The 26367-nt window shown below is 43.5% G+C and overlaps 2 protein-coding genes across 7 annotated transcripts in view; both read left to right on the top strand.

Annotated features, from left to right (window-relative positions):
- The window catches only part of LOC143984050 (class I histocompatibility antigen, F10 alpha chain-like), a 692198-nt gene that overhangs the window by 12684 nt on the left and 653147 nt on the right, over window positions 1–26367 (top strand). The window lies entirely within an intron of this gene.
- The window catches only part of LOC143984059 (class I histocompatibility antigen, F10 alpha chain-like), a 682453-nt gene continuing 656699 nt past the window's right edge, over window positions 614–26367 (top strand). For 3 of the 6 annotated variants that reach the window (XR_013274710.1, XR_013274709.1, XM_077484380.1), the window contains exon 1: window positions 675–834. Coding sequence is in view for 3 of the 6 variants with exons in the window: in XM_077484380.1 (XP_077340506.1) it covers window positions 777–834 (58 nt within the window). In the remaining 3 variants the exon portion in view is untranslated. Of the gene's footprint in view, window positions 835–26367 lie in introns of all 6 variants that reach the window. The other 3 variants (XR_013274708.1, XM_077484368.1, XM_077484359.1) reach the window with 2 other exon arrangements.

The raw sequence follows: 26367 nt of genomic DNA on the forward strand, positions 1-26367 counted from the left end.
CTCATTAATATAAAGCTTATTTTCCTGCAACAGAGTTATATTAATATTAAATTGCTACATTGCTACATACAGCTGGATTTTAGAAAAAAAAGGTGAACTTTAAAAACCACTTGACGACTGCCCACCGTAAATATACATCATTACTTTGCCGTTAAATACGGTATTATGGCAGCAGCTAGCACTGTATAATTGTTTACTGTGGCCAATTCTACATCAAATTAAAATGGTCCCGTCGGTGGATTTGCGGGGGGATCACTTTAAGAGGTGGCGGGAGAGGTGCCCTCCTGCCACTTCCAGGTCATTTCTGGGAAGGGACAAGGACCCCTTCCCCACAACCCTGGCGGGTGGTTATCGGGGGCTTATCACAATCTGATAAAAAAAAAAAATTATCTTTTCTATTCTGAACTGTAAATGACAAAATGGCTGCCAGTAACAAGGCTTCAGTTCCTGTGCCAACCAATCAGATTTCCCCGCTCAGTGATCATGGCTCAGGATCTGGAATTCCCCGCCCTGAGCTCCTCTCTCATGTTTGTTGAAAACATCTCAGCATTTTACTTTCACTTTCTCCCATTCTATTCCTCAACTAGACAACCTTTTCACACTGCCTCTGCCTAGCAACTGGTGATCATCTGTGTATGAATTTTTCTATTGGATGGGAGATAATTATCACCCAATCAGCAGCGTCCTGTGTACAGGGTCTCCGCCTCCTCTTGCACAGAGTATCAGTAGAAGTGGGTGAGGTGAGAGGACGGTTCTGGTTCCGTACAAAGAAGAGAATGAGGCTCTTTGTGGCCGCCGCACTCCTCTGTGTGTCTGTCATAGGAGTCCATTCCGGTGAGTACAGCGCCGGTATATGATGGGTGTGTGGGAGTTATAATATCTGTCATATTTGCCAACATTGTAAAAAAAAAATTAGGGACACTTTTTTTTTAGGTGTTACATTATAATTAGGGAGTGGGGCATGCGTTTGTAGGCGTGGCATAGGGAAAAAATAAAAATGCGAGGTGTGCGAAAAACCGGTGTGGTTTATGGGAAATAGTGGGTGTGGCTCAAAGGGGGTGTGGTTAGAGTTTGAGATGAATGAGGGATGGAGGGACAGCAGCCCCAGATCCTACAACACTACTAGTATCAGGGACCCCAGATCATGCTGGTTGATGCAATGTCATTATGCAGCAAACAAGGCATCTTGGCTCTTGTAGTTCCTCAGCCTAGTTATCTGTAAATGCTGTAATCGTACCAAGTATCCTAGTGCATGCTGGCTCTTGTAGTTCTGGAGACCAGACCACGGTGGGTGGTGCAATGTCACTGTATAGCAAACAAGTCAGGCTTGTTCTTGTAGTTTTACAAACCACTTACTGTATCTAATGGTGTCTTTGCTGGATGGGATTCCATTTTAGTACAAGCCAGGCATGCTGGCTCTTGCAGTTACACAGACCACTTATCTCCTGGTGTCACTAGTATCGGGGACCCTAGACCATGCTGGGTGCTGCAATGTCATTATATAGCAAACAAGTCATGCTGGTTCTTGTAGTTCTACGAACCACTTACTGTACCTAATGGTGTCTATGCTGGATGAGATGCCATTTTAGTATAAAAACAAGCCAGGCATGCTGGCTCTTGTAGTTCCTATTTATGGACATAAATATAGCAATCTCAGGCAAACATCCGAGTAACCCCTTAACCACTTGCTTACTGGGCACTTAAACACCCTTCTTGCCCAGACCAATTTTCAGCTTTCAGTGCTCTCACACTTTGAATGACAATTACTCAGTCATGCAACACTGTATCCAAATTAATTTTTTGTCCTTTTTTCCCCACAAATAGAGCTTTCTTTTGGTGGTATTTGGTCACCTCTGTTTTTTTTATTTTTTGCGCTATAAATGAAAAAATTATGAAAATTTTGAAAAAAAAACACATTTTTCTTTGTTTCTGTGATAAAATTTTGCAAATTATTAATTTTTCTTCATAAATTTTGGACACAATTTATACTACTACATATCTTTGGTAAAAAAATAACCCAAAATTAGTGGATATTATTTGGTCTTTGTGAAAGTTAGAGAGTCTACAAGCTGTGGTGCGAATCATACAAAATTGATCACATCTGATGTACTGGTGGCCTATCTCGCTTCTTGTGACCCGAACAAGCCAGGAAAGTACAAATACCCCCCAAATGACCCCTTTTTTGAAAGTAGACATTCCAAGGTGTTTAGTAAGAGGAATGGTGAGCTTTTTGATGTTGTCATTTTTTCCCACAATTCTTTGCAAAATGAAGATATTTTATTTAAATTTTTTCCACAAAATTATAGGTTATTTCTCTCACGTGGCATGTGTATACCACAAATAAATTCTGCTACTCCTCCTGAGTATTACGATACCACATGTGTGGGACTTTTCCACAGCCTGGCCACATAGAGAGGCCCAACATGCAGGGAGTGCCATCACATGTTCTAGGAGCATAAATTACACATCTAACTTGTTGACTACATATTACACTTTTGAAGGCCCTGGAGCACCAGGACAATGACACGTGACACCGACGTGGCACTGATGACAGATGCCACTAATACGTGGCACTGATGACACGTGACACTGACAGATGGCACTGATGACAGATGGCAATTATACGTGGCACTGATGACAGATGAACTAATACGTGGCACTGATGACACGTGACACTGATGACAGATGCCACTGATACCTGGCATTGATGACACATGACACTGGCAACAGATGGCACGTGACACTGACAGGTGGCACTGATGACAGATGGCACTAATTTGTGGCACTGATGACACGTGACACTGATATGGCACTGATGACAGATGGCACTATGTGGCACTGATGACACGTGGCACTGATGACAGATGGCACTGATGTGGCACTGGGGACAGGTGGCACTGGGGGCAGATGGCACTGACAGGTGGCAGTGGGGACAGATGGCAGTGGGGACAGATAGGCACTGTATTTTTATTTATTTATTTATTAATTTTTTACACTGACCGCAGCAGAGATGCAGATGCAGCGGTTCATCTCTCCCTCCTCACATGCTGTCTGTGTGAGGAGGGAGAGCCGGCGATCAGAGATGATTGGGCACGCCGATCATGCTGTAAACTGCCGCTGTGATTGGCCGTTTACAGCGATCTGTGACTAGCTGTGTCCGGGGGACACGGCCAGCACAGAACTTCCCCGATGCGTGCCAGGCGGTGGCGCACATTGGGGAAGTAAACAGGAGGACATCCAGGGACAGCCTCCCAGCAGTTAGCGTCCGCGCTGTACCCATCTTTTGGCTATAGCGCGGGTGCGAAGTGGTTAATAAATCACCTTGGAATAACATGGCTCTTCCAGGAAATCATTAACTGCCACATTGGCTTTAATAATAACAAGTACAACGACTCCTACTTAAAAACTGAGGGAGATAACAGGAAGTGAGAGAAAATCTACCACTAAGAAGGGAAATTCTCTCCTGTAAGAGTTAATATGGGAAAAAGGTGTCTCCACTGATGCTTTATCACCAATCCTTGTTTCCCTAACAGCCCAAAATTTTCAAAATCCAATTATCATTGGGACAGATAGTGAGGTGAAATCTTCTGTACAGGGGCACAGACAGCTAAACAAACGTTACAGGGGTGATAACCCTTCCCTATGTTATCCAAAAAGCTTAAAAATAGATTTTTTGGCTGGAGCTACACTTAAAAAATGTACCTGTTCCGACTTACAAAGAGATTCAACTTAAAGAGGAGGTAAACCCTGATGGGTTTACTTCCTCTTTGTCTCCCTGCAAATGTAAAGCATAATGGGGAAACTATGCATCGCATAGTAGCCCATTATGTGTCACTTACCTGACACAGGAGCCAGCGATGTCACCGCTGTCCCTGTAGTCCGGAGCGTCCATCTTCTTCCGGGTATCGCTGCTCCGGCCCCCCCCAGGGGAGCCGTCACTAACGGCATATCACCATTAGCAGCGGCATGCTGCTAACGGCGATTGTGCGCCGCTGTCTACGGTACACGCACCGTAGACAGCTGTCACTGTCTTTTAGTAAATATCTCCTAAACCGTGTAGGTTTAGGAGATATTTCTTGGACCTACAGGTAAGCCTTAATCTAGTCTTTCCTGTAGGTCAAAGTGGTATGTAAGTGTTTACAACCACTTTAAGAACAAACCTACAGTCCCCGTCTTGTTAGTAACCTGGGGATCCCCTGTATCTAGGCAGGTTAATCAGCATGACATGTTTTCCTCGCTCTGTGCCATGTTGCTTTGCTTTCTACTGTACTGGAGGGGGGGGTCTGAGCCATCATTAATCTGAAGGGGAGCGATCACATGTTGCTCTACAGGGGTGGAGGGTTTGATGGCGGCTGATCTCTTCCTGTTGTGTTCAGTGAAGAGGGGAGGGGTCTCCAATCCCTGCAGCCACTGAAGAGAGAAGCCGATTGGCTGCCCTCTCCTCTCCACTGAACACAAGGATAAACAATAATTGTGGCAACAGTGGTGGCCTTCTTTGTGTGGCCCACTGCAGTTTTTAGCCTAAAACATTCCTGATTTTCCCAGGACAAAACCAAAATCCCGGGAAAATAATCGGGACAAGCTTAATTCGGGACAAGGGTCCAAAAATCCGGATTGTCCCGGGAAAATCGGAACTGTTGGCAAGTATTCGATCTATCTAGCTATCTGTACTTCACATACTACTATACAAACACTTTTCAAATAATAGGTGACAAATGCAGAGCTTCCAGCGGTCCTTCATATGGGACTAAAGTCGGCCATAGACGGGCCTGTTCTTTTATTCAGCCAGCAGTCAGAATAAGAGACAACCGATGGATTCCTCCATCCACACAGGACATCGTATTCTGACAGCAAGACTCCCCCCTGACAACAGGACATCGATCAACAAACATTTTTCAATTTGTTTGTTTGACAGAAGTTAATCAAACGATTGCATTCTGTATAACTGGGACAGTCACACACTGATCGAAATTTGAGTGATCGCCGATAAACCAGATGAATTTAGATTGGTCTCTGGCCAGCTTTATCTCCTCGGTCCTCCTATCCTCCTCAATGTGTCCTCTATGTGGTCTGATGTACACCTCTAATAAAATCTACGATTTAACAATAAAATATGTAATAGTGCACTAAACATTCCATACAACCTTTTAAATGTCCACATTATTTAACAATAGTATAAAAATGGAAAGTAGTGATGAAAAGTAGAACTTGTTGGTTTAACCCAGTGCTCTCCACACTGCAGACATTTGCTAGCTTTTATCCAGCCCTGGGGGCACTATTCCTGCTGATGATATGAGGCCTCCCACTGACACCAACAATGAGGTACTATTCCTTCCACAGACCCCAACAATGGGGTACTATGCCTTCCGCTGACACCAACAATGGGGTACTATTTCTTCCACTGACACCAACAATGGGGTACTATTTCTTCCACTGACACCAACAATGGGGCACGATTTCTTCCACCGACACCAACAATGGGGCTTGATTTCTTCCACTGACAGTGGAACAGTGAGGTACTATTCCTTCCACTGATACCAACAATGAGGTAATATTCCTCCCCCCAATACCAATGATGGGGCACTACTCCTCCACCTACACTGAGGTCATGTTTATTCCCACTGATGCTGGGTCAAGGGACATTTTCATCTATGAGGTACTCATATTGGCTTGTTCTGGTATTAAACTCAGTTTTCCACTCGTCGCCCTCCTTAATCCTCACAAGATTGTATGCCCCTCTCAAATCAAGCTTTGTGAAAACCATTGCTCCCTTGAGGTGGTCAAATAACTCTGTAATCAATGGAATCGGATAGGCATTCTTAATCTTGAGACACCTTTAATCAAAGGTCTCAGTTTACCACTCTTCTTCTTCACAAAGAAGAAACCAGCACCAGCAGGAGACGAGGATTTGAGGATGAAACCTCGAGAGCATGTCTGCAACATACTCCTCCATGGCCTTATCCTCCAAGACCGACAAAGGATATACCCGGGCCACGAGAGGGGTACCAGGTTGAAGGTCAATTGCGCGATCATTCTACCAAACTACCAGCTTGAACTTTGTCAAAGACATCGCTAAGATCGCAGTACTCCTCCAGCAGGGAGGGGAGTGAAGAGGTGCACAGGACCTTGGCTTCCTTCTGGAAGCATGTCTCACTGCATTGTGGTGACCAGGAGAGAGCCTCAGCACTGAGCCAATCAAAAGAGGGATTGTGCCTCTGTAACCAAGGATAGCCAATACCGAGCAGAAACTTAGGTGAGGAAATAACTTGGAATTGGATTATCTCATGGTGGAGAGCCCCTACGGCCATGGACAATGGAATTATTTTATGAGTCACATGGGCAGGCTGTAAACGTCTTCCATCAAGAACCTCAATGGCAAGTGGAGTGTCACGCAGGCACAGCGGTATCGAGTGCTTCGATACAAAGGCAGCATCAATGAACAGACCTGCAGCCCCAGAGTCGATTAGAGCCTGTATCTTGGATGACTCCCAAGAAAGGGTGAACAAAACCAGGGGCTTATCCTTCTGGATAACTGGGGATGAAACAACGGCACCTAAGGTCTGTCCATGACAGGACCTCAAGGTTCGGGTGTTCCCTGGACGGGTAGGACAGGACTTCAAAAAGTGACCTGCCTGGCCACAATAAAGGCACAATCTCTCCCTCCTCCTAAAGGCTCTCTCATCCGCAGAGATGTGTGAAATCCAAGTGTATGGGTTCACCTTCACTGCCCCACTCGGTACCAGGAGGCATGAGAGGTGAGGGAGGCACAGATGGGACTGCAAAGCTCGTACAGGGGGCTTCCACAAGCGCTCCTTAAATGAGTCTTTCTGAGTCTGAAGTCCGTGAGGATGGCAAATATGATCAACTTCTCCAGCTCAGTGTGTATATCTCAGGCTGCTATCTCATCCTTGATGGTATCCGTGAGAGACCATGAGAACAAGCAGCCATGAGGGCCTCATTGTTTCACAGAACCTCTGCTGCCAGAGTACAGAATTCAAAGGCATAGTCGGCAACAGTTCTCATACTCTGTTCAATGGACACGAGGCACTCTGCAGCAGAAGCGAAGCATGCAGGAATGTCAAATACCCTTTTAAATAAAGCCACTAACTCAAGACAACAGGTTTTTGCGTCTCCTATAGAGGGTTTGCCCAGGCCAAGGCTCTCTCAGAAAGCAAAGCTATCACGAAACCTACTTTGCTTCTGTCCATGGGAAATGCCTGGGGCAGAATCTCAAAGTATATCTCAACCTGGTTGAGAAACCCTCTGCATTGGACTGGATCGCCCTAAAATCGCTGGGGAAGTGGAGCGGAACCAGACATACCTCCTAATAGAGGTAATACTCATGGAGGGTGCCTGCACAGAGACTGGAGCAGCAGCAGGGTCAGCCTGCAACATAGGTTGTATCGGGGTAGCCACAATGGGAGATTCCAGGTGAGCCATGCGACTCAAGAGCGTTTGTAACACCATGGCGAACTGATCCATGCGATGATCCAGTTCATCCAATCTGGAAAAAAATATTACCAACAAGTGGATTGACTGCATCAGAATTCGTAGACTTCGCCTACTGTCAAAGCATGAAATCAGACCAAGACAGAAGTACAGTTAAATTGCACTTGTTAAATAATAAAAGTACAAACATAGTCAAAACATAGCCAAAGTTCAGTAACCGGAACGTAACAAAAATTTGGAAGCCTAGTGCACAAAGGCACAGCTAGTACCCCTAGGGATATTAAACCCAATAGACCAGACAGTAGTTAAAAAAAAAAAAATAATATATAATATATATATATATATATATATATACTTTTTTATTATTTTACAACATACATGGTAAATAATACATATTGCATATAAGCAAGAAGTACTTGAGAATGCTGAATTAAAGCAGGCTTTAGACAGTATGTACAGTAGAGAGTATTACTGACATGTTTCGGACTTTCTGTCCTTTTTCTGAGGCAAAATAAAGGTCTCATAAATACATAATCTAGAATGTAAATACACAGAAAAAAAAGTATGAGAAAAATACAAGGTGCAAGACAATAAAAACATTTAAACCATGATAATAAAAAAAATATATAATATAGCTACTTACAGGTCTAGCACAGAGTCAGTATTCAGCAGTAGAGGGTTAGGGTGCTCAGGATAAATTTAAAACATGGCAAAAAAGGCAATTTAATGCCGGTATTGATGTGGTGTACAAGCCTATTGATGGCCGGGCAAGTATTAATACAGAAAATCCAGGTCAACTGTGGCTGCAGGAGCTCAACTGTCTGGTAGTAAAAACCAGAACAGCACAACCAATGGCATCATCACACCGCCAAGCAGTACTCAGTTATTCTGTGCGCTCAGGTCAGTACTCTCTTTGTGTAGTAACACTGTCATTGCATACTATAGTACTTAGGCCTTTTTTCATTGCCGTATATTATTACACTATATTTTGTCTCTTTTGTCAGACTCTCCACTTTTGCATACTGATGCCATTGGTTGTGCTGTTCTGGTTTTTACTACCGGACAGTTGAGCTCCTGCAGCCACAGTTGACCCGGATTTTCTGTATTAATACTTGCCCGGCCATCAATAGGCCTGTACACCACATCAATACCGGCATTAAATTGCCTTTTTTGCTATGTTTTAAATTTACCCTGAGCACCCTAACCCTCTACTGCTGAATACTGACTCTGTGCTAGACCTGTAAGTAGCTATATTATATATTATTTTTATTACCATGGTTTAAATGTGGTTATTGTCTTGCACCTTGTATTTTGCTCATACTCATTTTTTTTCTGTGTATTTACATTCTAGATCAGCCATTCTCAACTAGGGTTCCTCCAGAGGTGGCTAGGGGTTCCTTGAGCTGTGGCTGATTTACCTGCAGTTTGATGGTGCCTACATAGTCCTGAGCCAATGCCACTTGGAGGAGCCAGTGGTATGACACAATGATCTTTATAGCTCTCTGTAAGGGGGCTATTCTTACACTGACCACCAAAGTAAGGGGCATTGTTCCCACTGACCCCCAATGAATGGGTTTTATCAGGGGTTCCCGAGACCTGAAAATAATTTTAAGGGTTCCCCTGGGCTAAAAGGTTTGAGAAAGGCTGTTCTAGATATGTATTTATGAGATGTTTATTTTGCCTCAGAAAAAGCACAGAAAGTCCGAAACATGTCGGCAATACTCTCTACTGTACATACTGTCTAAAGCCTGCTTTAATTCAGCATTCTCAAGTACTTCTTGCTTCTATGCAATATGTATTATTTACCATGTATGTTGTAAATTAATAATAAAGTATATATGTGTGTGTATATATACACACACACACACACACACACACACACACACACACACACACACACACACACACACACACACATATATACTTTATTATTAATTTACAACATACATGGTAAATAATACATATTGCATAGAAGCATGAAGTACTTGAGAATGCTGAATTAAAGCAGGCTTTAGACAGTATGTACAGTAGAGAGTATTACCGACATGTTTCGGACTTTCTGTCCTTTTTCTGAGGCAAAATAAACGTCTCATAAATATATATACACATAAAAAAAAATATATAAACTACTGTCTGGTCTATTGGGTTCAATATCCGTAGGGGTACTAGCTGTGCCTTTGTGCACTAGGCTTCCAATTTTTTGTTGTGTTTTTTTTGGGATTCTGATAGACCAGCTCTTGACCCACCACCATTCTGCACACATTGGTTTGTCTTTTAACCGGAACATATAGTCAGCCAAACCAGAAGCCAGGGATCACAGTTGTGGAACAGCAAGCAGGATCTGGAGCCAGAAGGGATGCTAGCAAAGCCTGTCTTTAACCAGGACTGCAGATGATCGTTTCTTGTGATGTGACCAAGGTGAAGGCAGAGCTCATCTAGACTGGACGGCTTAAGTAGGCAGGACTGACGAGCAGGATATCATCAACAGCTGAGTAACTGGAGAGAGATGGGAGCTGGCGATTAGCCGACAGCTGAGCGGCCAGCTCAGAGAAGGAAGGGCTGAGCCCAGCCCTGACACTACCCTTAATCTGGGCGTAACATGTTAAAAAGGTGAACTTATCCTTTAAATAACATATTGCAGTTATTTTAGCAATCAGGACTGTTTCACATGGGCTGCAGCTTGTATAAGAGCAGTGTGAACAGCAAGCTTTGACAAAACATGTGCAAAGTTTATAGCAAGCTTTGTTGAAGCTTTTGAAGCACCATTCAGCTCCAGTTTGTAAATGTTAAAGAGGAGTGCCACCTTAAAAAAAATATTAAAAGTCAGCAGCCACAAATACTGCAGCTGCTGAATTTTAATAAATGGACACTTACCTGTTCCAGGGTCCAGCCATGTCAGCAGCAGACGAGGAACAATCTCTCGGCTGCCCCCGCCGCCATCCTCTGTCAGGGAATCGGGAAGTGAAGCGTTGCAGCTTCACTGCCCGGTTCCCTACTGCGCATGCGCAAGTCTCGCCGCACATCTTCACTGGTCCCCATTGTGTCCTGGGAACTGTGTGTTTCCCAGAACACACCGGGGGGGTCGGGCGGGGCTTCTGCGGCTAGCTATTCCTGGAAGCACCCCCCAATTGTGGCACCGGAGGGGGGGTTCCGATGAGCAGAACTTCTACTTTAGGGTGGAGGTCCACTTTAAACACAGAACCTAATGGGAGTGTTGATTGCTGCTTTTTAAACAAGCTGCTGGTAGGCTTCAGAACTTCTGAAAGCTTGTTGAAAGCCTGCTAGAAGCTTGCTTAAATTGACAATCAGCACTCCCATTAGTTTTTGTGTTAAACATTTACAAACTGGAGCTATATGATACTTCAAAAACTTCAACAAAGCGTCCTGAAATCTCTGCACATGCTTTGTCAAAGCTTGCTGTTCACTCTGTTGAAGCCTGTGTGAACATGCCTTGGTCTGCTCAGTGCTGCAGTAATCTTTCCTCGGGATGTGGAAATTCCCAGCTCTAAACTCATTCTTCTGTCATTTTGTTTGTGAAGAAAATCCAGATTTTATTCTCACTTTCTCCCCCTGCGTGTTAAAGCTTTGCAACCTTTTCAAGTACTCTCTACCCAGCAACCACTGATCATCTCCGTGTGAATTTTCCTATTGGCTAAAAGCTCAGGATCACTCATTGGCTCATGACAGTGTCAGTGGAAGTCAGTGTCTCCTCAGTATTTGGGGTCCCACTCCCAGCCATGTATATCATACAGGGGGGAGATGGAGATTTACCGATGGCTCACCCTGCTCAAGTGTGTTCTGGTGAGTAGAATTCCCTGTATATTGTTCTTTATAATAAGATCTGTCATCATGTGGAATAGACTTTCTCTGGATCTACTTCTAGACAACTCTGTAGAGTCTTTAATAAGGGAGATATTACAATGCAACTCAATACAAGGAGGATGAGAGGCCCCTATACCTGAGAGCTTACAATCTAATAGGGAGGGGCAAGCGATACAAAAGGTAATAACTGTGATGGATGAGCTGATGGAGGAAGTAAAGTTCAGTTGTTAGGTGGAGATGTGAAAGACTCTGAAAATATGATTACACACGGGCGGACTGTTCGCCCAACTTTGTTCGTCAAACAATCCGACAAACAGTCCGCTCAAAATTTGCATGAACGGACTTGACCACACACGATGAACGAACAGTCCGCTGAAAGCGTGCGCGATGACGTGTACAGCACGTACGACGGGACGAGAAATACGACGTCCAATACACTGCAATGCAACCTTCGGCGTGTAAATCCTTTCTGAGCATGCGCGGAACTTAGTTTGACGAACAAGCCTACACACGAGCGGACTGTCTGCTCAAACCAAGTTTCAGCGGACTGTCTTACGGAAATTCCGAAAAACTTTGTTCGTCAGACTGTCCGCTGAAACTGTCCGCTGAAGCCCACACACGAGCGGACTGTCCGCTGAAACATTGTTCAGCGGACAAAGTTGGGCGAACAGTCCGCCCGTGTGTACGCGGCCTAAGGGTTTGCCTGAAGATGGATAGGGTAGGAGATAGCCAGAGATTGGGGTAGGGAGTTCCAGAAGGGACGTGCGGTGAGTGGCTGGTGAGGCACTGGATAGTATCGGAGCCAGATACACACAGGTTACATACGCCACAATCATTAGAATGAGAACAATAATTCTAGCACTAGACCTCCTCTGTAACAAAAAGAAAATTAAAGCGTCACCTATGGAGATTTATAAGTACTGAAGTTTGGCGCCATTCCACAAGTGTGCGCAATTTTAAAGCATGACATGTCAGTAGTATCGTTTTAGCACTGACCCCCGAAGGAGCTGCTGGTTTTATTGGGCTTACGGTTACCTTCTTGACTGCTTCTCCATCTAGGGTTTCCCATGGTAGATGGCCCAAAGAAATATGGAAACTGACACTGAATCTTCTTTTGGGTTATTTATTTGAAATAGAAACAGAGTCTCTCAGTTTAGGGTAGAGGGTTAGGAGAACGTTCAGGTACTTTGGACTGCAAAAATGGAAAGTCTCTTATAGGAAGTGTAGCGCTGGCTCCTGAAGAGCACGCGCTGTGTGTTTTTCAAAGTTAAGGTTACATCTGAACTGCAGTTTGGTTTGGGTACAGTTGTCTAAATTTGGACTTCAGCATCAGTCTGACTGGACTATGAGATGTTCAGCCTGACCACAGGGGGGCACTGTAGCTTCTGGCAGGCGTGGAACTATGGTCTGGTTGGGTGCTTAAGTTACTCTCTCTCGGAGCCCGCCCAGTGGGAGTGGCGCTCTTGCTGTGCTTTCTGGGAGAGGGTATTTAAGATGCGGACGTCATGTGGTTCGGGGTTCCGGTCCAGAAGGATGTACTGACTTCATGGTCCTGGTCCTCCTGACCAGCCCCCAGGAAGGCTATGGCCTGGGGTGCAGATCCACCCGATCTTGTTGTCTCGGGGCTAGCTAGCCCAAGGCAAGGAAACTATAGGAGGATTCTGAGGTGGTTGGGTGCCGTCTCCGGTTTGGGAGAGACCCAGTGATTTCATGCTATCTAGGGGAGGACTCTTCAGAAGAAGGCCACGTATGGGTTGGTTTCTTGGCAAGCGCCTGGAGGAGCTGAAGTACCCAAGAGAATCCGGTCTCGTGGATATCACCAAGCTGGCTGAAAGATCCAGGTATCACACGAGTGTTCTACAAGTTTAGTTTTCCTACATGTTCTACAACGACGACTGTGGCAGAGACATGTTCCTGAGTAAGCACCTTGTTGGCTGCTAGGCCTTGTGAGAGAGGGACTGTCCAATTTGAGTGAACATCCAGTTGTGAATGGCTATTCTCTGGATACAGTCAAAGTAAGCAAATTCTTCAACATTGACATTGACACTACCTGAACTTCCTTTCCCACCCTCTGATCCCATGTTAAAAGACTGTTCATTGTCTACGTTTTTGCCAATAAAACCATTTAAGTGGAACTGTTGTCAGTCTCTCGAGTTACTGGGCCATCTACCACAGGGCACCCCTAGACATGAAGTGAGGAGGAAAAAAAGGTAACGGTAAGCCCAATCTAACCAGCAACTCCTTTGGGGGTTAGTGCTACAGAAGAAAGCCAGAAAATGACCGTTTCACAGCTGGATTTTACAACCCCCGGATAGACCTCCTTTCTCACTAGGCCTAGCAGCCGGTACGGTGTCAAGTAAAATAAAGTCTGCCACAGACTTGAGTATAGAATACTTGAGAAAAGTCTCTGCCACAGACTTGAATGTAACTGAGGGATGTAGACCAATTTAAAGAGCTATCATATGGTACCAGTATCTCACAGCCAGTCCCGCGATACCGTATGAGTGTAGATCCATGAAGTGTCCTTCAACTGAGCCTCCAGGCTCCTTCAGTGAAGACAGCCTTGCACACGCCTTCTCCTGAAGAGTCCTCCCCTGGATGCTTCTCCAGTTGCTGGGCCTCTCCTTAGACGAGATGGCACTGGGCCACCTTTGAATCAATAGGCCCCGATATCCATTCAGGCCTGTCCCTGCAGTTGCGTCACCTCGGGCTAGCCAGCCCCGAGACTTGGAAATGTATGGTTCCGCACCCCAGGCCAGGAGGGCCATGGGGACTGGTCTGGAGGACCAGAACCAAACAGACAGAAAATATCTTCTGGCACGGAACACTGAACACCTGGCATCGGTACCTTAAATACCACCTCCCAGAACACTCCCACTGGGCTGGTTCTGAAAGAAACGTGGCATTCAATACACCCAGCTGGACTGGTACTGAAACCATAATTTAGTAAAATTAGCCCCAAAACCCAACTGTGGTTTCAGGAGATTTAACTTTGAAAAACATATAGCGCACACATCAAAAACAAAATATCCTGCACTTCGCGTATAGATCCTCCATCTGCACAAAAACTCAAGAGACCAACTGCAAAATAGTTACCAGAGGGTACAATGCCCCTGCAAAATTACAAAAGATCTTCCCTTCCTCCCCAGACCATTGCTGGAGATGGCAGGGGGAACGGGGATCGATCCTCCAAATCTTCTGGACCTGCCCCATCCTGGAGCGGTTATGGAAGGCTATCCAGCAAATGGTGCAAAGGTTCACTGATCATCCTGTGCTGGAGGATGCAGCCCTTTTCCTACTGCATGCCTCTAACAGCTCACGTAAAATCTACAGAAAGTCACTGATCTCTCACTTGCTAGATGTGACCAAGGCCTGCATTCCCATATACTGGAAGTCCACACAATCTCCACCTATTATCCTGTGGCTTAGAAAGGTGGAGGAAATTTAAAAAAGTGGAGGACCTAATCCTCACAACTCGCCATCAAAACGAACAGTTTACCAAGACATGGTCCGTATGGAACACGTTCATCTTCTCAGACGAAGGTCAGGCCCTCCTTGAGAGTGATACACCAGACTAGTACAGTCCCATTAGAGAACAATGGATGATCGGACAGGACTATGGGAGGCAGTCGGTGGTACCAGCCTATGCTCGAGACCGGAGATGGGTGCGTTGACTGCCTCCCTGGGCCCCTTCCCTTTCCCTCTGGCTCCCCCCCTTACCTCTTGTCTCCCCCCTCCTTTTCTTTCTATCTATCTCTTCTCTCTTTCGCCAATGGTCTAGGTATGTGGGGACCTATCGGGTGCCCCATGGACCTATGCTGCTTTACTTCTACACGTAACTGGAAAAAGGGGACGAGATACATGGAACCATCCTGTAGTCCAAGAGAACCTTCTGTAGTAAGATACCCACCACCACAGCTAACAACAGAGTCGATCGCAATTAATACGTTTCTCCTTCCGGGAGATACGAGATGTTACAGATGGGTTCGTTTGATGTTCCAAAGATTATTGTTCTTTCTTTATAATGGTGTATCCCGCATATGTCATGTAGTGTTGCTCAGCTCATTGTATACCATGGTATTGTAATGGAAAGTGCCTTAAAGTCTAAACCCAGCTGATTCTTTTTTTTAAGCTTTCTACAGGGTAGGAAAGAGTTACATTTTCTGTCTTTTTTTTTTTTTTCTGTAACCCCATTGGATGATTTTTCCTCACTTCCTGTCACTGTGATGACTGTATGAGAAATAGGAGGACAGGAAGACATGAACAGCAGAAACCACATTATCAGATGTTCTCTCTCGGCCTCCCTCTACAAAACATATGTTTGTGTTCCCATCACTTTCTGTCCTGACAGGATGTGAGGGTGAATCCCCACAGCAGATAGATGGCAATAAAAACCTGACAGACACTCTAACCTCTCTGGGCTTTGTTCAAAACAGGATAAAAAGCTTTGGCTGGAGATGGGCTTAAACGAACGTTGGACATTTTTTTCAACTGCCCCTGAACTCATTCAGTGTTATCCTATGTGATCATGTACACAGCTTCGTTTAGTCGTTTTTAGGCAGTTGCGTTTAACAGCCTTTCCTAGAAGGCAAAAAAATGAGCTCAGAAGCCAAAGATTTCCATGTTTCACATTTAGCTGCGTTTTCATTTTTAATGGTGCCCTATTTTTTTTTTACATTAAAAATCTTGGGAATTGAGGAAAAACCATAAAAATGTTTTTTAAAAAATTGTAAATGCAATAATTCATAGACCATTTATATACCCTAATGAGCCCTTGATCCAATCCAATACACCACTAGCATTGCTGTTATCCGAAGTATAGTTGGAATTTGACCCATATGTGGTTAGATTTGAACAAGCAACTTGTGGCAAGTGGATGGTCCACAAAATATCTGAAATAGTTAAATAATACTGTTTTTCAAGCTTGGGGAGGGTCTTAATATTTTATTTTAACATAATGCTTCTAGACGCAAACATGGTTAAACGCAGATAAACTGGCATTTTAAACGCCGGTGACACAATCACACATCAGGCTACGTCTCCTTCAGCAAAACCTTTGTGGCACCACCTGTGCGCTTGTGTTCCTGGGGAACCAAGTACAACAGTTTGCAGAGTTCAAACACAAATTTATTGCTAGATGCCATTACTGTGGGAACTGTGCTAAGCCATTGTTCTATTGGATAGTGCCCGCTATCAAAAAGTGCCTGGGATGTACTGCGCATGCACCGTACGGAACAGCACAACAGCTGATTTTATTGTTGAGATGGCGCCTGTGCACAATAGCCAACAGGAGAAATGTTTCTGTCGGATTTTGCCTGGCGCTGGCGTGGTGTGTTCATGTCGGTGAGTGGTGGATTTGTACATGTTGGGGGATTTTTAAATGATGGGCAGTGCTGCAAAGATGGGGGTGGATTTTGCAAAGATGGCCAGTGCTGCAAAACAAATTTTATTCTGCTATTTTTCCTGGATGCTTGCGGGGCGTAAAAATCCGCACCCGACATTTACATATCCGCCCCTCACCGACATGAGGCATCATTTAAAATTCCACCCCCATATTTGCTGCACTGCCCACAATTTTACAATCCGCCCCCAACATGTACAAATCCGCCGCTCACCATCATTAACAAGCTTCAGCAATCTGACACAATCTGACAGAAAATTTTCTTCTGTCCGCTATTGTGCTCCGGCGCCATGATCGTAAAATTAGCTGTTGTGCTGTTCTGTACGGCACATGCACAGTACATCTGGGGCACGTCTTCATAGCGGGCACTATCCGACAGAACAAATCACTCTCTGTGCTGCTCTGGTTCACTCTCCGTGTGTGATGTCTTATACAGTCACAGGGGAGAGAACCATTATTTGCCAGCACTGCCTTAACCCTCTTGGGCGTGGAGTTCACCAGAGCTTCACCGGTTACTTCCACTCCACCATGATGACATCGTGGAGCTGGTGGATGTTAGAGACCTTGCTCTCCTCCAACTTCCGTTTGAGGATGCCCCACAGATACTCAATAGGGTTTAGTTCTGGAGACATGCTTGGCAAGTTCATTACCTTTACTCTGAGCTTCTTTAGCAAGGCAGTGGTTGTCTTGGAGGTGTGTTTGGGGTCATTATCATGTTGGAATACTGCCCTGTGGCCCAGTCTCCGAGGGGGGGGGAATCATGCTCTGCTTCAGTATGCCACAGTACATGTTGGCATTCATGGTTCCCTCAATGAACTGTAGCTCCCCAGTGCCGGCAGCACTCATGCAGCCCCAGACCATGACACTCCCACCACCATGCTTGACTGTAGGCAAGACCCACTTGTCTTTGTACTGCTCAGCTGGTTGCCCTCACACACTCTTGAGACCATCTGAACCAAATAAGTTTATCTTGGTCTCATCAGACCACAGGACATGGTTCCAGTAATCAACAATCTGTTTGCAAGCTTTCTTGTGCATCATCTTTAGAATAGGCTTCCTTCTGAGACAACAGCCATGCAGACCAATTTGATGTAGTGTGTGGTGTATGGTCTGAGCACTGACAGATTGAACCCCCACTCCTCAAACCTCAGTAGCAATGCTGGCAGCACTCATACGTCTAAGTCCCAAAGACAACCTCTGAATATGACGCTGAGCACGTGCACTCAACTCCTTTGGTCGACCATGGAGAGGCCTATTCTGAGAAGAACCTGTCCTGTTAAACCGCTGTATGGTCTTGGCCACCATGCTGCAGCTCAGTTCCCGGGGTCTTGGCAATCTTTATAGCCTAGGCCATCTTTATGTAGAGCAACAATTCTGTTTTTCAGATCCTCACAGATTTCTTTGTCATGAGGTGCCATGTTGAACTTCCAATGACCTGTAAGAGAGTGAGAACGATGACACCAAATTTAACACACCTGCTCCCCATTCACACCTGAGACCTTGTAACACTAACGAGTCACATGGCACTGGGGAGGGAAAATGGCTAATTGGGCCCAATTTGGACATTTTCACTTAGGAGTGTACTGACTTGTGTTATCAGTGGTTTAGACATTAATGTCTGTGTGTTGAGTTATTTTGAGGGGACAGCAAATTTACACTGTTATACAAGCTGTACACTCACTACTTTACATTGTAGCAAAGTGTCATTTCTTCCGTGTTGTCACATGAAAAGATAGTAAAATATTTACAAAAATGTGAGGGGTGTACTTAATTTTGTGAGATCAGAATGAGATAAAGTGAAAGTGGAGGGTTTACAACCACTTTAAGACGTTATTAGGGTCATTTTTAAATTGTGTATCACATTACTATAAAAATCAAAACACAATAACAAATCTCCAACTGTAAACATAGAAAATCAAAAATATGAGAGCAATATATTCTAAACAAAGAAAGGATTCCTAAATGACATCTTCTACATTAGTGGGCTCCAAACTGCAGCCCTTTGCTTGCTTTTATCCAGCCCTTGGGGCATTATTCCTCCCACTGTCATCGACAGTGGGGCATAGTTCCTGCCACTGACACTAACAATGTGGCACTATTCCTCCCAGCGACACCAATGATGGGGCACTATTCCTCCCACTGACACCAGTGATGGGGCACTATTCCTCCCACTGACACCAGTAATGGGGCACTATTCCTCCCACTGACACCAGTGATGGGGCACTATTCCTCAACAATACTAAAGATGGGGCACTTTTGCTCCCACTGACACCAGTGATGGGGCACTTTTGCTCCCACTGACACCAGTGATGGGGCACTATTCCTCCCACTGACACCAGTGATGGAGCACTATTCCTCCCACTGACACCAGTGATGGAACACTATTCCACTGATACCGGTGATGGGGCATTATTCCTCCCAGTGATACCAATAATGGGGCCTTATTCCTCCTGAATACAAAAGATGGGGCAGTATTCCTCCCTCTGACACCAATGGTGGGGCATTTTTCCTCCCACTGAAACCAATAAGAGGACACTTCCTCCCACTGACACCAGCGATGGGACACTATTCCTCATATACTAAATAGGGGACACCAGGACATTTTGTACTTCTGATGACCGTATTCTGGCCCCCCGAAAGATAAAAAACAGCCTTTTGTTTACAAAGTTTGGAGACCCCTGTTCTACATCTTACAAGATGCAATTTATGGACACTTGTGTTGGTTTTGCATTTCTTGCTTTGTATAGTATTGTGTGTTGATTGTTGTTGTGTCCCATTTTTCTCCTCCCCCTCATCTCCTGGGTGTTATGGGTGGGCGTTATGTCCATTCCGCATCCCCAACTATAGGTTATTACTTTTTGTTTTAAAAAATATCTGTGGAATGGTAAGAATACAAAAGTAAACTCACCAAGCCACCCCCTAGCGCTTATTATTATTATTATTATACAGAATTTATATAGCGCCAACAGTTTACATAGCGCTATACAACTTGAGGGTAGACAATACACATTAATACAGTAGGAATCAGAGGGCCCTGCTCCTTGGAGCTTACAATCTGAGAAGGAAGGTCAAGAGATACAAGAGGTAATAACTGTGGGTAATGTGCTGATTGAGAAGATAAATGTACGGTTGTTAGGTGGGGCAGACAGGCTTCTCTGAAGAGATGAGTTTTCAGGGATCGTCAAAATGGATAAAGCAGAAGAAAATCAGACGGATTGGGGTAGAGCATTCCAGAGGATGGGAGAGGCTCTGGAGAAGTCCTGAAGGTGAGCAGACGCTGAGCGGTTTGTGAGGTGGATGAGCCTGGCAGCAGTGTTCATGATGGACTGAAGTGGGGATAGTCTATTTAGAGGTAAGCCAATGAGGAGGGAGTTGCAGTAGTCGAGGCGAGAGATAACCAGGGAGTGAATTAGAAGCTTTGTGGTGACATTGGTTAGGAAGGGTCGTATCTTAAAGATGTTGCAGAGGTTGAGGTGGCAAATTTTAGATAGCGATAGGATGCGGGGCCAAAAGGTTAGTCCAGAGTCCAGGATTACACCTCAGACCTTGGTGTGGGGGGACAAGCTGATAGTTGAGCCGTTGATATTGACAGAGAAATCAGGGGAAGCGGCACCTGAGGGAGGAAATATCATGAGCTCGGTATTGGATAGGTTGAGTTTGAGGAAGTGATGTCACATCCAGGCTGATATGTCTGCTAGTAAGTTGGTAATGTGTGAAGAGACAGATGGAGAGAGCTGGGGGATGGAGATTTGGGTGTCATCAGCATAGAGATGATATTTAAAGCTGTGGGAGGCAATCAACTGACCCAGGGAGGAGGTGTAGATAGAGGAAAGGAGAGGTCCAAAAACAGAACCTTGGAGGACCCCAACGGAGAAAGGAAGAGGAGAGGAGGAAGTAGAGTTGGAAGTGACAATAAAGGAGCGGTGGGAAAAAAAACATCCAGTATTATAATATAATCTGGCAGCTGCTATAATCACATTAAATATTAAACAAATGTGCTAAAATACAATCCAGCATTAGCAGTGCTTAAAATCCATTTAACAAGAGTCTATGATTTAAGCCGTCCAAATATTCAAAGGACTTAATCATATATGAAAAGTATATACTGTATTTATTGGTGTATAACACTCACTTTTTCCACCATGAAAATCGGGTGCAAATAGCGCGTAATGTGTGTTATACGCCAATACTTCAATTTTAGCTGCCTCTGAGGGGACAGGGAGAGGGGCAGGATGAGCGCCATCAGATTACATACAGTGAGAATCTCCTATTTACTTGGCGGCCTCAGTAATGGGAAGTCCCGTCTCCTGGGCTGCCATTGGACCACTGTTCTGTCTATCATAGGAGATTCTCACTGTATGTAATCTGTCAGCGCTCATCTTGCCCCCTCCCTCTCCCCTCTAGGCTGCAGATGGGCATCGATCAGGCTGCACTGATGGTTATAGTGAGGCTGCTGTATTAAGGGCAATGGTGAGGCTGCATTCATATGGACTGATGAGGCTGCACTGATGGCACTTGTGAGGCTGCAGATGGGCATTGATCAGGCTGCATTGATGGCAATGGTGAGGCTGCAGATGGGCACTGACCCTTATTTTGCTTCAAAGTTCTTATTTAAAATGTATGTTTTTTTTTTCTGAAACTTCCCTCTTAAAATGAATGTTCATGTTATATGCCGATAAAGACTTCTCTGGGAGAATAGTAGTGAGGTGGAGGTCTGCTTTAATAATATTCCAATATTTTCTAACAATTCTTTCAACTTGTTTATGTTGGATGTTGAAATCCATGACAAGTGATACAATGTTATTATTTGCTGTATTTTTTGCTGTGTTCTGTATCAACTTTTCTCTATCCAGTGCCGCCACATCTTTTATTCTTTCATCTATAACTTCCGGGATTTTGCACGAATCTCTCCAATCACTTCCACCTGTTTGATAAAAGGTTTCTTTCATTGTACAGTTTGATCTTATTCTAATTAATTGAGGGAGATCTCCATGGTATCCACAAGAATGTTAGACGGGAAACAACTCCATATCATTTTTTAGAGGGAAGACCCAGAGAATCTCCAAGGCGGTACCATCTGGAACAGAATCCCCATAGAGACACCAAACGGACCCCAGATCCCAAAACACAAAGAAATATGAAAAAGGACGGGAGGAGACGATTGTAGAATCAGAGGGATCGAGAGAGAGAAAGGAACGTCAGAGAAGGACTCCAAGAAGATCTGTAGAGAAAAGAACAGGAAGAAACGAAAAACAAGAAGGATGCCGAGCAGGAGTCAAAAAACAAACGAAAACGAATAGTAGGGGAGGGGATCACAAATATTAGTGGAATAGAATTGACAGAGGAAATCAAAGTGTTGGATAAAGGATTAAAGTTTGCCCCTAAAAAGAACTTCAACTCAACACGTACGTGGACATTAAATTCACTAGAAACTTACATGGAGATGGAGATGGCAGGGAAAACATGTTCTTGATACTAATGGTATATTATTTAGTGGTCTCCGTAATAAATCTCTTTTCAACCCCCCTCCGGGGAAGGATGGAAATATTGAAGTGTTCAAAAAAAAACATTTTGAAGGACCTCGAGTACTTGAAAATAAAGAAGGCCTATGATCCAGGAGACATAAAAAGTGGGATCAAAAAAAGGATTTTACCCCTGCAAAAATTGTTAAACCTGTCGCCACACTAGAGAAAGCAAGAAAAATAAATCCAGTTTTATCTCCAGTGTGAGGAAAAAGAGTATTTAATAGAGGACTTTATTTCATGTCGGACTGAGGGGGTGGTCTATTTATTAGAATGCCTGTGCTGGATTCAATATATTGGCAGAACGAAAAGAGAACTGTGGAGAAGATTGAGGGAACATGTCCAAAACATAAAAAAGTGCTTTGTAAAACAGTCTATCAAGACATTACGCCGAATTTCACAATAAAGATCCCTCTTCCCTAGTGATATGTGCAGGGCTTGACAAATTTGCTTAGAATCTAGGAGCCAGCTAAAAAAGTTAGGAGCCGTTTTTTTTTTTTTATTGTTTTTTTACGACCGACAAAGTTTTATTTTCAATATAAAAATGAATCAATTTTAAATTTACACAGAAAGATGACTAGATCGAATGTGACTGCTTTTATTACCTGCCTTGCAGGGACACAAGACTGCCATAGCTAGCTACCATAACCCCGGTATCCTCTTCAAGAGCCGGCAGTTCTCTTTCAGATAAATGTGGTCCCTGCGGCAGATTCGCCGCAAGATCACTTTTATCGGTGGCTGGAAAAGGGCCCCCCGTCCCTCCGCGCTCCGGTGCCCTCCGCTGCTTATAGTGGCCGTCAGTAGCGGTGATCCGGACCTGTCCCTGGCCTGACATGGAGACGAGTGAGGGGAAGATGGCCCCCCACCTGTCTCCAAGTCATTGCCCATAGCTCTTAAAGGCACATTTTATTTATTTTTATATTTTTCAAATTACACATTTTTTTAAATTGCTTTTTAGTGTAAAGTCTTTCTGACCCCAGATCTCATATTTAAGAGAACCTGTCATGCTTTTTTTTTTATTACAAGGGATTTTTACGTTCTTTGTAATAGGAATAAAAGTGACACCATTTATTTTATTTTTTTTAAAGAACAGTGAAAAAATTAAAAATAAAAAATAAAAATTAAAATAAATAAGAATTTTTTTTTTTTAAACGCGCCCCATCCCGCCGAGCTCGCGTGCAGAAGCGAACGCATACTTGAGTTCACCTGCATATGAAAGCGGTAGGAGGTATCGCTGTGATCGGTAGAGTGAGAGCAATAATTCTAGTCCTAGACCTCCTCTGTAACTCAAAACATGCAACATTGCACGAGCAGACGCAATTTTGAAGTGTGACGTGTTGGGTATCAATTTACTCGGCGTAATGTTATCTTTCACAATATAAAAAAAAATTGGGCTAACTTTACTGTGGTCTTGTTTTGTAATTAAAGTATTCTTTCCAAAAAAAGTGCGCTTGTAAGTCCGCTGCGCAAATACAGTGTGACAGACAGTGTTGTAACCGCCATTTTATTCTCTAGGGTGTTAGAATAAAAAAATAATTACTGGCCGGCGTGGCTCAACGCGATTGCACCGAACGGGGGGGGGATGTGCGCAGGATACCCCTAGCTGTGCCGCGCCAGGTCGCTAATTCTAGTCGCAAATGCGACCTGGCGCCCGGGATTTGTCCAGCCCTGGATATGTGGCATTGGAAAATACAAACCCCACTGGAGGGGAGATAATAAGGTGATCAAAATAAGCCAATTAGAGTCTAAATGGATACATGAAATACGTACTTTGATTCCTCTGGGGCATAATGTTGAACTTTAATTCCATCTTAACTGTTTTATTTCTATTAGTCTGCTATTCACATATCCTTATAATTTTTTTCATTTTCCTCTTCTCTATGTGGTTATGTGTCCTTTATGTGGATAATTTGAGGGTTAAGATGTTCTATCTATCCATGTTTTAAAAACAGAAAATTACATATGTTTTAAAAACCCTATTTATGTACTTAATTTCCTGTGTTTTTACATATTGAGGTTAATATTCTACATTATTAATGCTTATTGCTAGCAATCCACAAGATGGCAGTAGATGTGAAGCATAGACCAAGGATTATATTTTATGAATTGTATTTTAGGAATGTTATAATAGATTTATACCACTAGATGTCACTTGCGATTTTATTTTTTTGGGTCTATTTGACCAACTACCACCAGATGGCGCTGTCCTGTTGTGATTTTATATATTATTTTTTTTTCTTATATTTATATATTATTGGAAGGCTTATCTAATACATTATCTATTACCTATACTATACATTTATTGTGTTTTTTTTCACTTTGTTGCAATTTATGCAATTTTTTTCCACTTAAGCAACTTTTTTCAAATTTATGCGATTTATTCAATTTTTTTTATTTTTATGGACCCTCAGAATAGTGGATGCATGTTAAGAATATCGGATTAATTTAAATGTATTTGTCTGTATATTACTTTTTGATGTCACATTGAAGAATTATCATTAGACATCACTAGATACACATTTTAGGTTCATTAATTGTGTTAATTTATCTACACACTCTAGTTAGCGCCACATACTTATTATTTATACTACACTGCCTGTACTGACTGAATATAGAGTCTACACTGAATATCTAGTCTACACTAAATGCAGAATATAATATATATTAGACTTTGTGTATGTGTGTAATATATATAATATATATATTTTTTTTAAATACACTGCCTGCACGCCACTAACTAACCTGCTGCCTAATCTAGCTCAATCTATATACACGGGCGCTATGTAAGCAGCGTTCTATAGTGTGGGGCGTGGACTTAGTCCCCCTGAGCCATGATTGGCTAAAGACACCGTGCCAAAGCTTTCAATAAAAGTCTTCCCCATATTGGTGGAGCCCTTATACAAAAAACTGGAGTCACTTATATGCGAAAACTGCCAAAGGTACCCTAGGTAAGTCTAGCATTCTCACATAAAACTTCCAAAGGTACGTCTAGCATTCCCACATAAGCCTGGGTTCACATAGCAGGAGATTTCCAGTGTCCGGTGCAATTTGCACAAAACCGCTGTGCATCTTTTGGTCCATTTCAGGTCCGAATTCAGCCCAAAATTCAGGCTGAATTCTGATCTGAAACGGTGAATCAGGACGCACCGGCCCCCTGCTGTGAGCAGCTTTAAGTAGAGTCAGTCATATTAAGAAAGACTTACAATGTAAAAAAAAAAAGAAAAAGAAAACAAAGAGATTATTAACTGCTTCTGGACCGTCCACCTCACATTTACTGCAGCATGGCGGCCCAGCTGTGTGAAACAATGTACCTGTACGTGGTGTCTTCTTCCAGGTCTGGGGCTCGCCAAAGACATGAGAGGCAGAACAGCAGTCTGCCTATGTAAACAAGGCAGACCGCTGTTCTGTCAGAGATGAAAATGTCATCAGTACAGTGAGAGTGCATTTTTTTTTTAGCACTGATCACTGTATTAGTGTCACTTAGTGTACGACTTGTCTGCCGCAATGTCGCAATCCCCACCAAAAATTGCTGATCACCACCATTACTATTAGAAATAATCATTCCATAAAGATATCCCATAGTTTGTAGACACTATACCTTTTGCGCAAACCAAACAATATACGCTTATTGGGATTTATTTTTACCAAAAATATGTACGGGCCTAAACTGATGAAGAAATTAGATTTTTTTACATTTTTTTTATTAGCTATGTTCTATAGAAGAAAGTAAAAAAAATTTTTTTTTTTTTGAGAATTGTTGGTGATCAAATACCACCAAAATAAAGCTCTATTTGTGGGAAAAAGTACATACATTTTATTTGTGTACAATGTCACACGACCGCGCAATTGTCAGTTAAAGCAACGCAGTGCCAAATCGCAAGAAATGGCCTGGTCATGAAGGGGGTGAAACCTTCTGGGACTGAAGAGGTTAAACAGAGCACTAGGGCCCTACATCCCTCCATGTATTGTTATTGTCTCTGATGATAGGACGTGTCCTTCATTCTCTAATATTAGATTTTCCTTTTTTATTATAACAATCTTGAATGGGGGATCATATCGATGTTCTGTATTCTTCAGGTAGGCGGCATTTCTTAGCTGCTTTGGCACTAGAGCATTTTTTTTTTCTTGCACACATGTAAAAGTCTACAATTTTGGTTATAAAATGACTTAAAA

This window comes from Lithobates pipiens, unplaced genomic scaffold (assembly GCF_037356315.1).
Source record: "Lithobates pipiens isolate NorthernLeopardFrog02 unplaced genomic scaffold, aLitPip1_a1.2 Scaffold_1, whole genome shotgun sequence".
NCBI classification, from domain to species: Eukaryota; Metazoa; Chordata; class Amphibia; order Anura; family Ranidae; genus Lithobates; species Lithobates pipiens.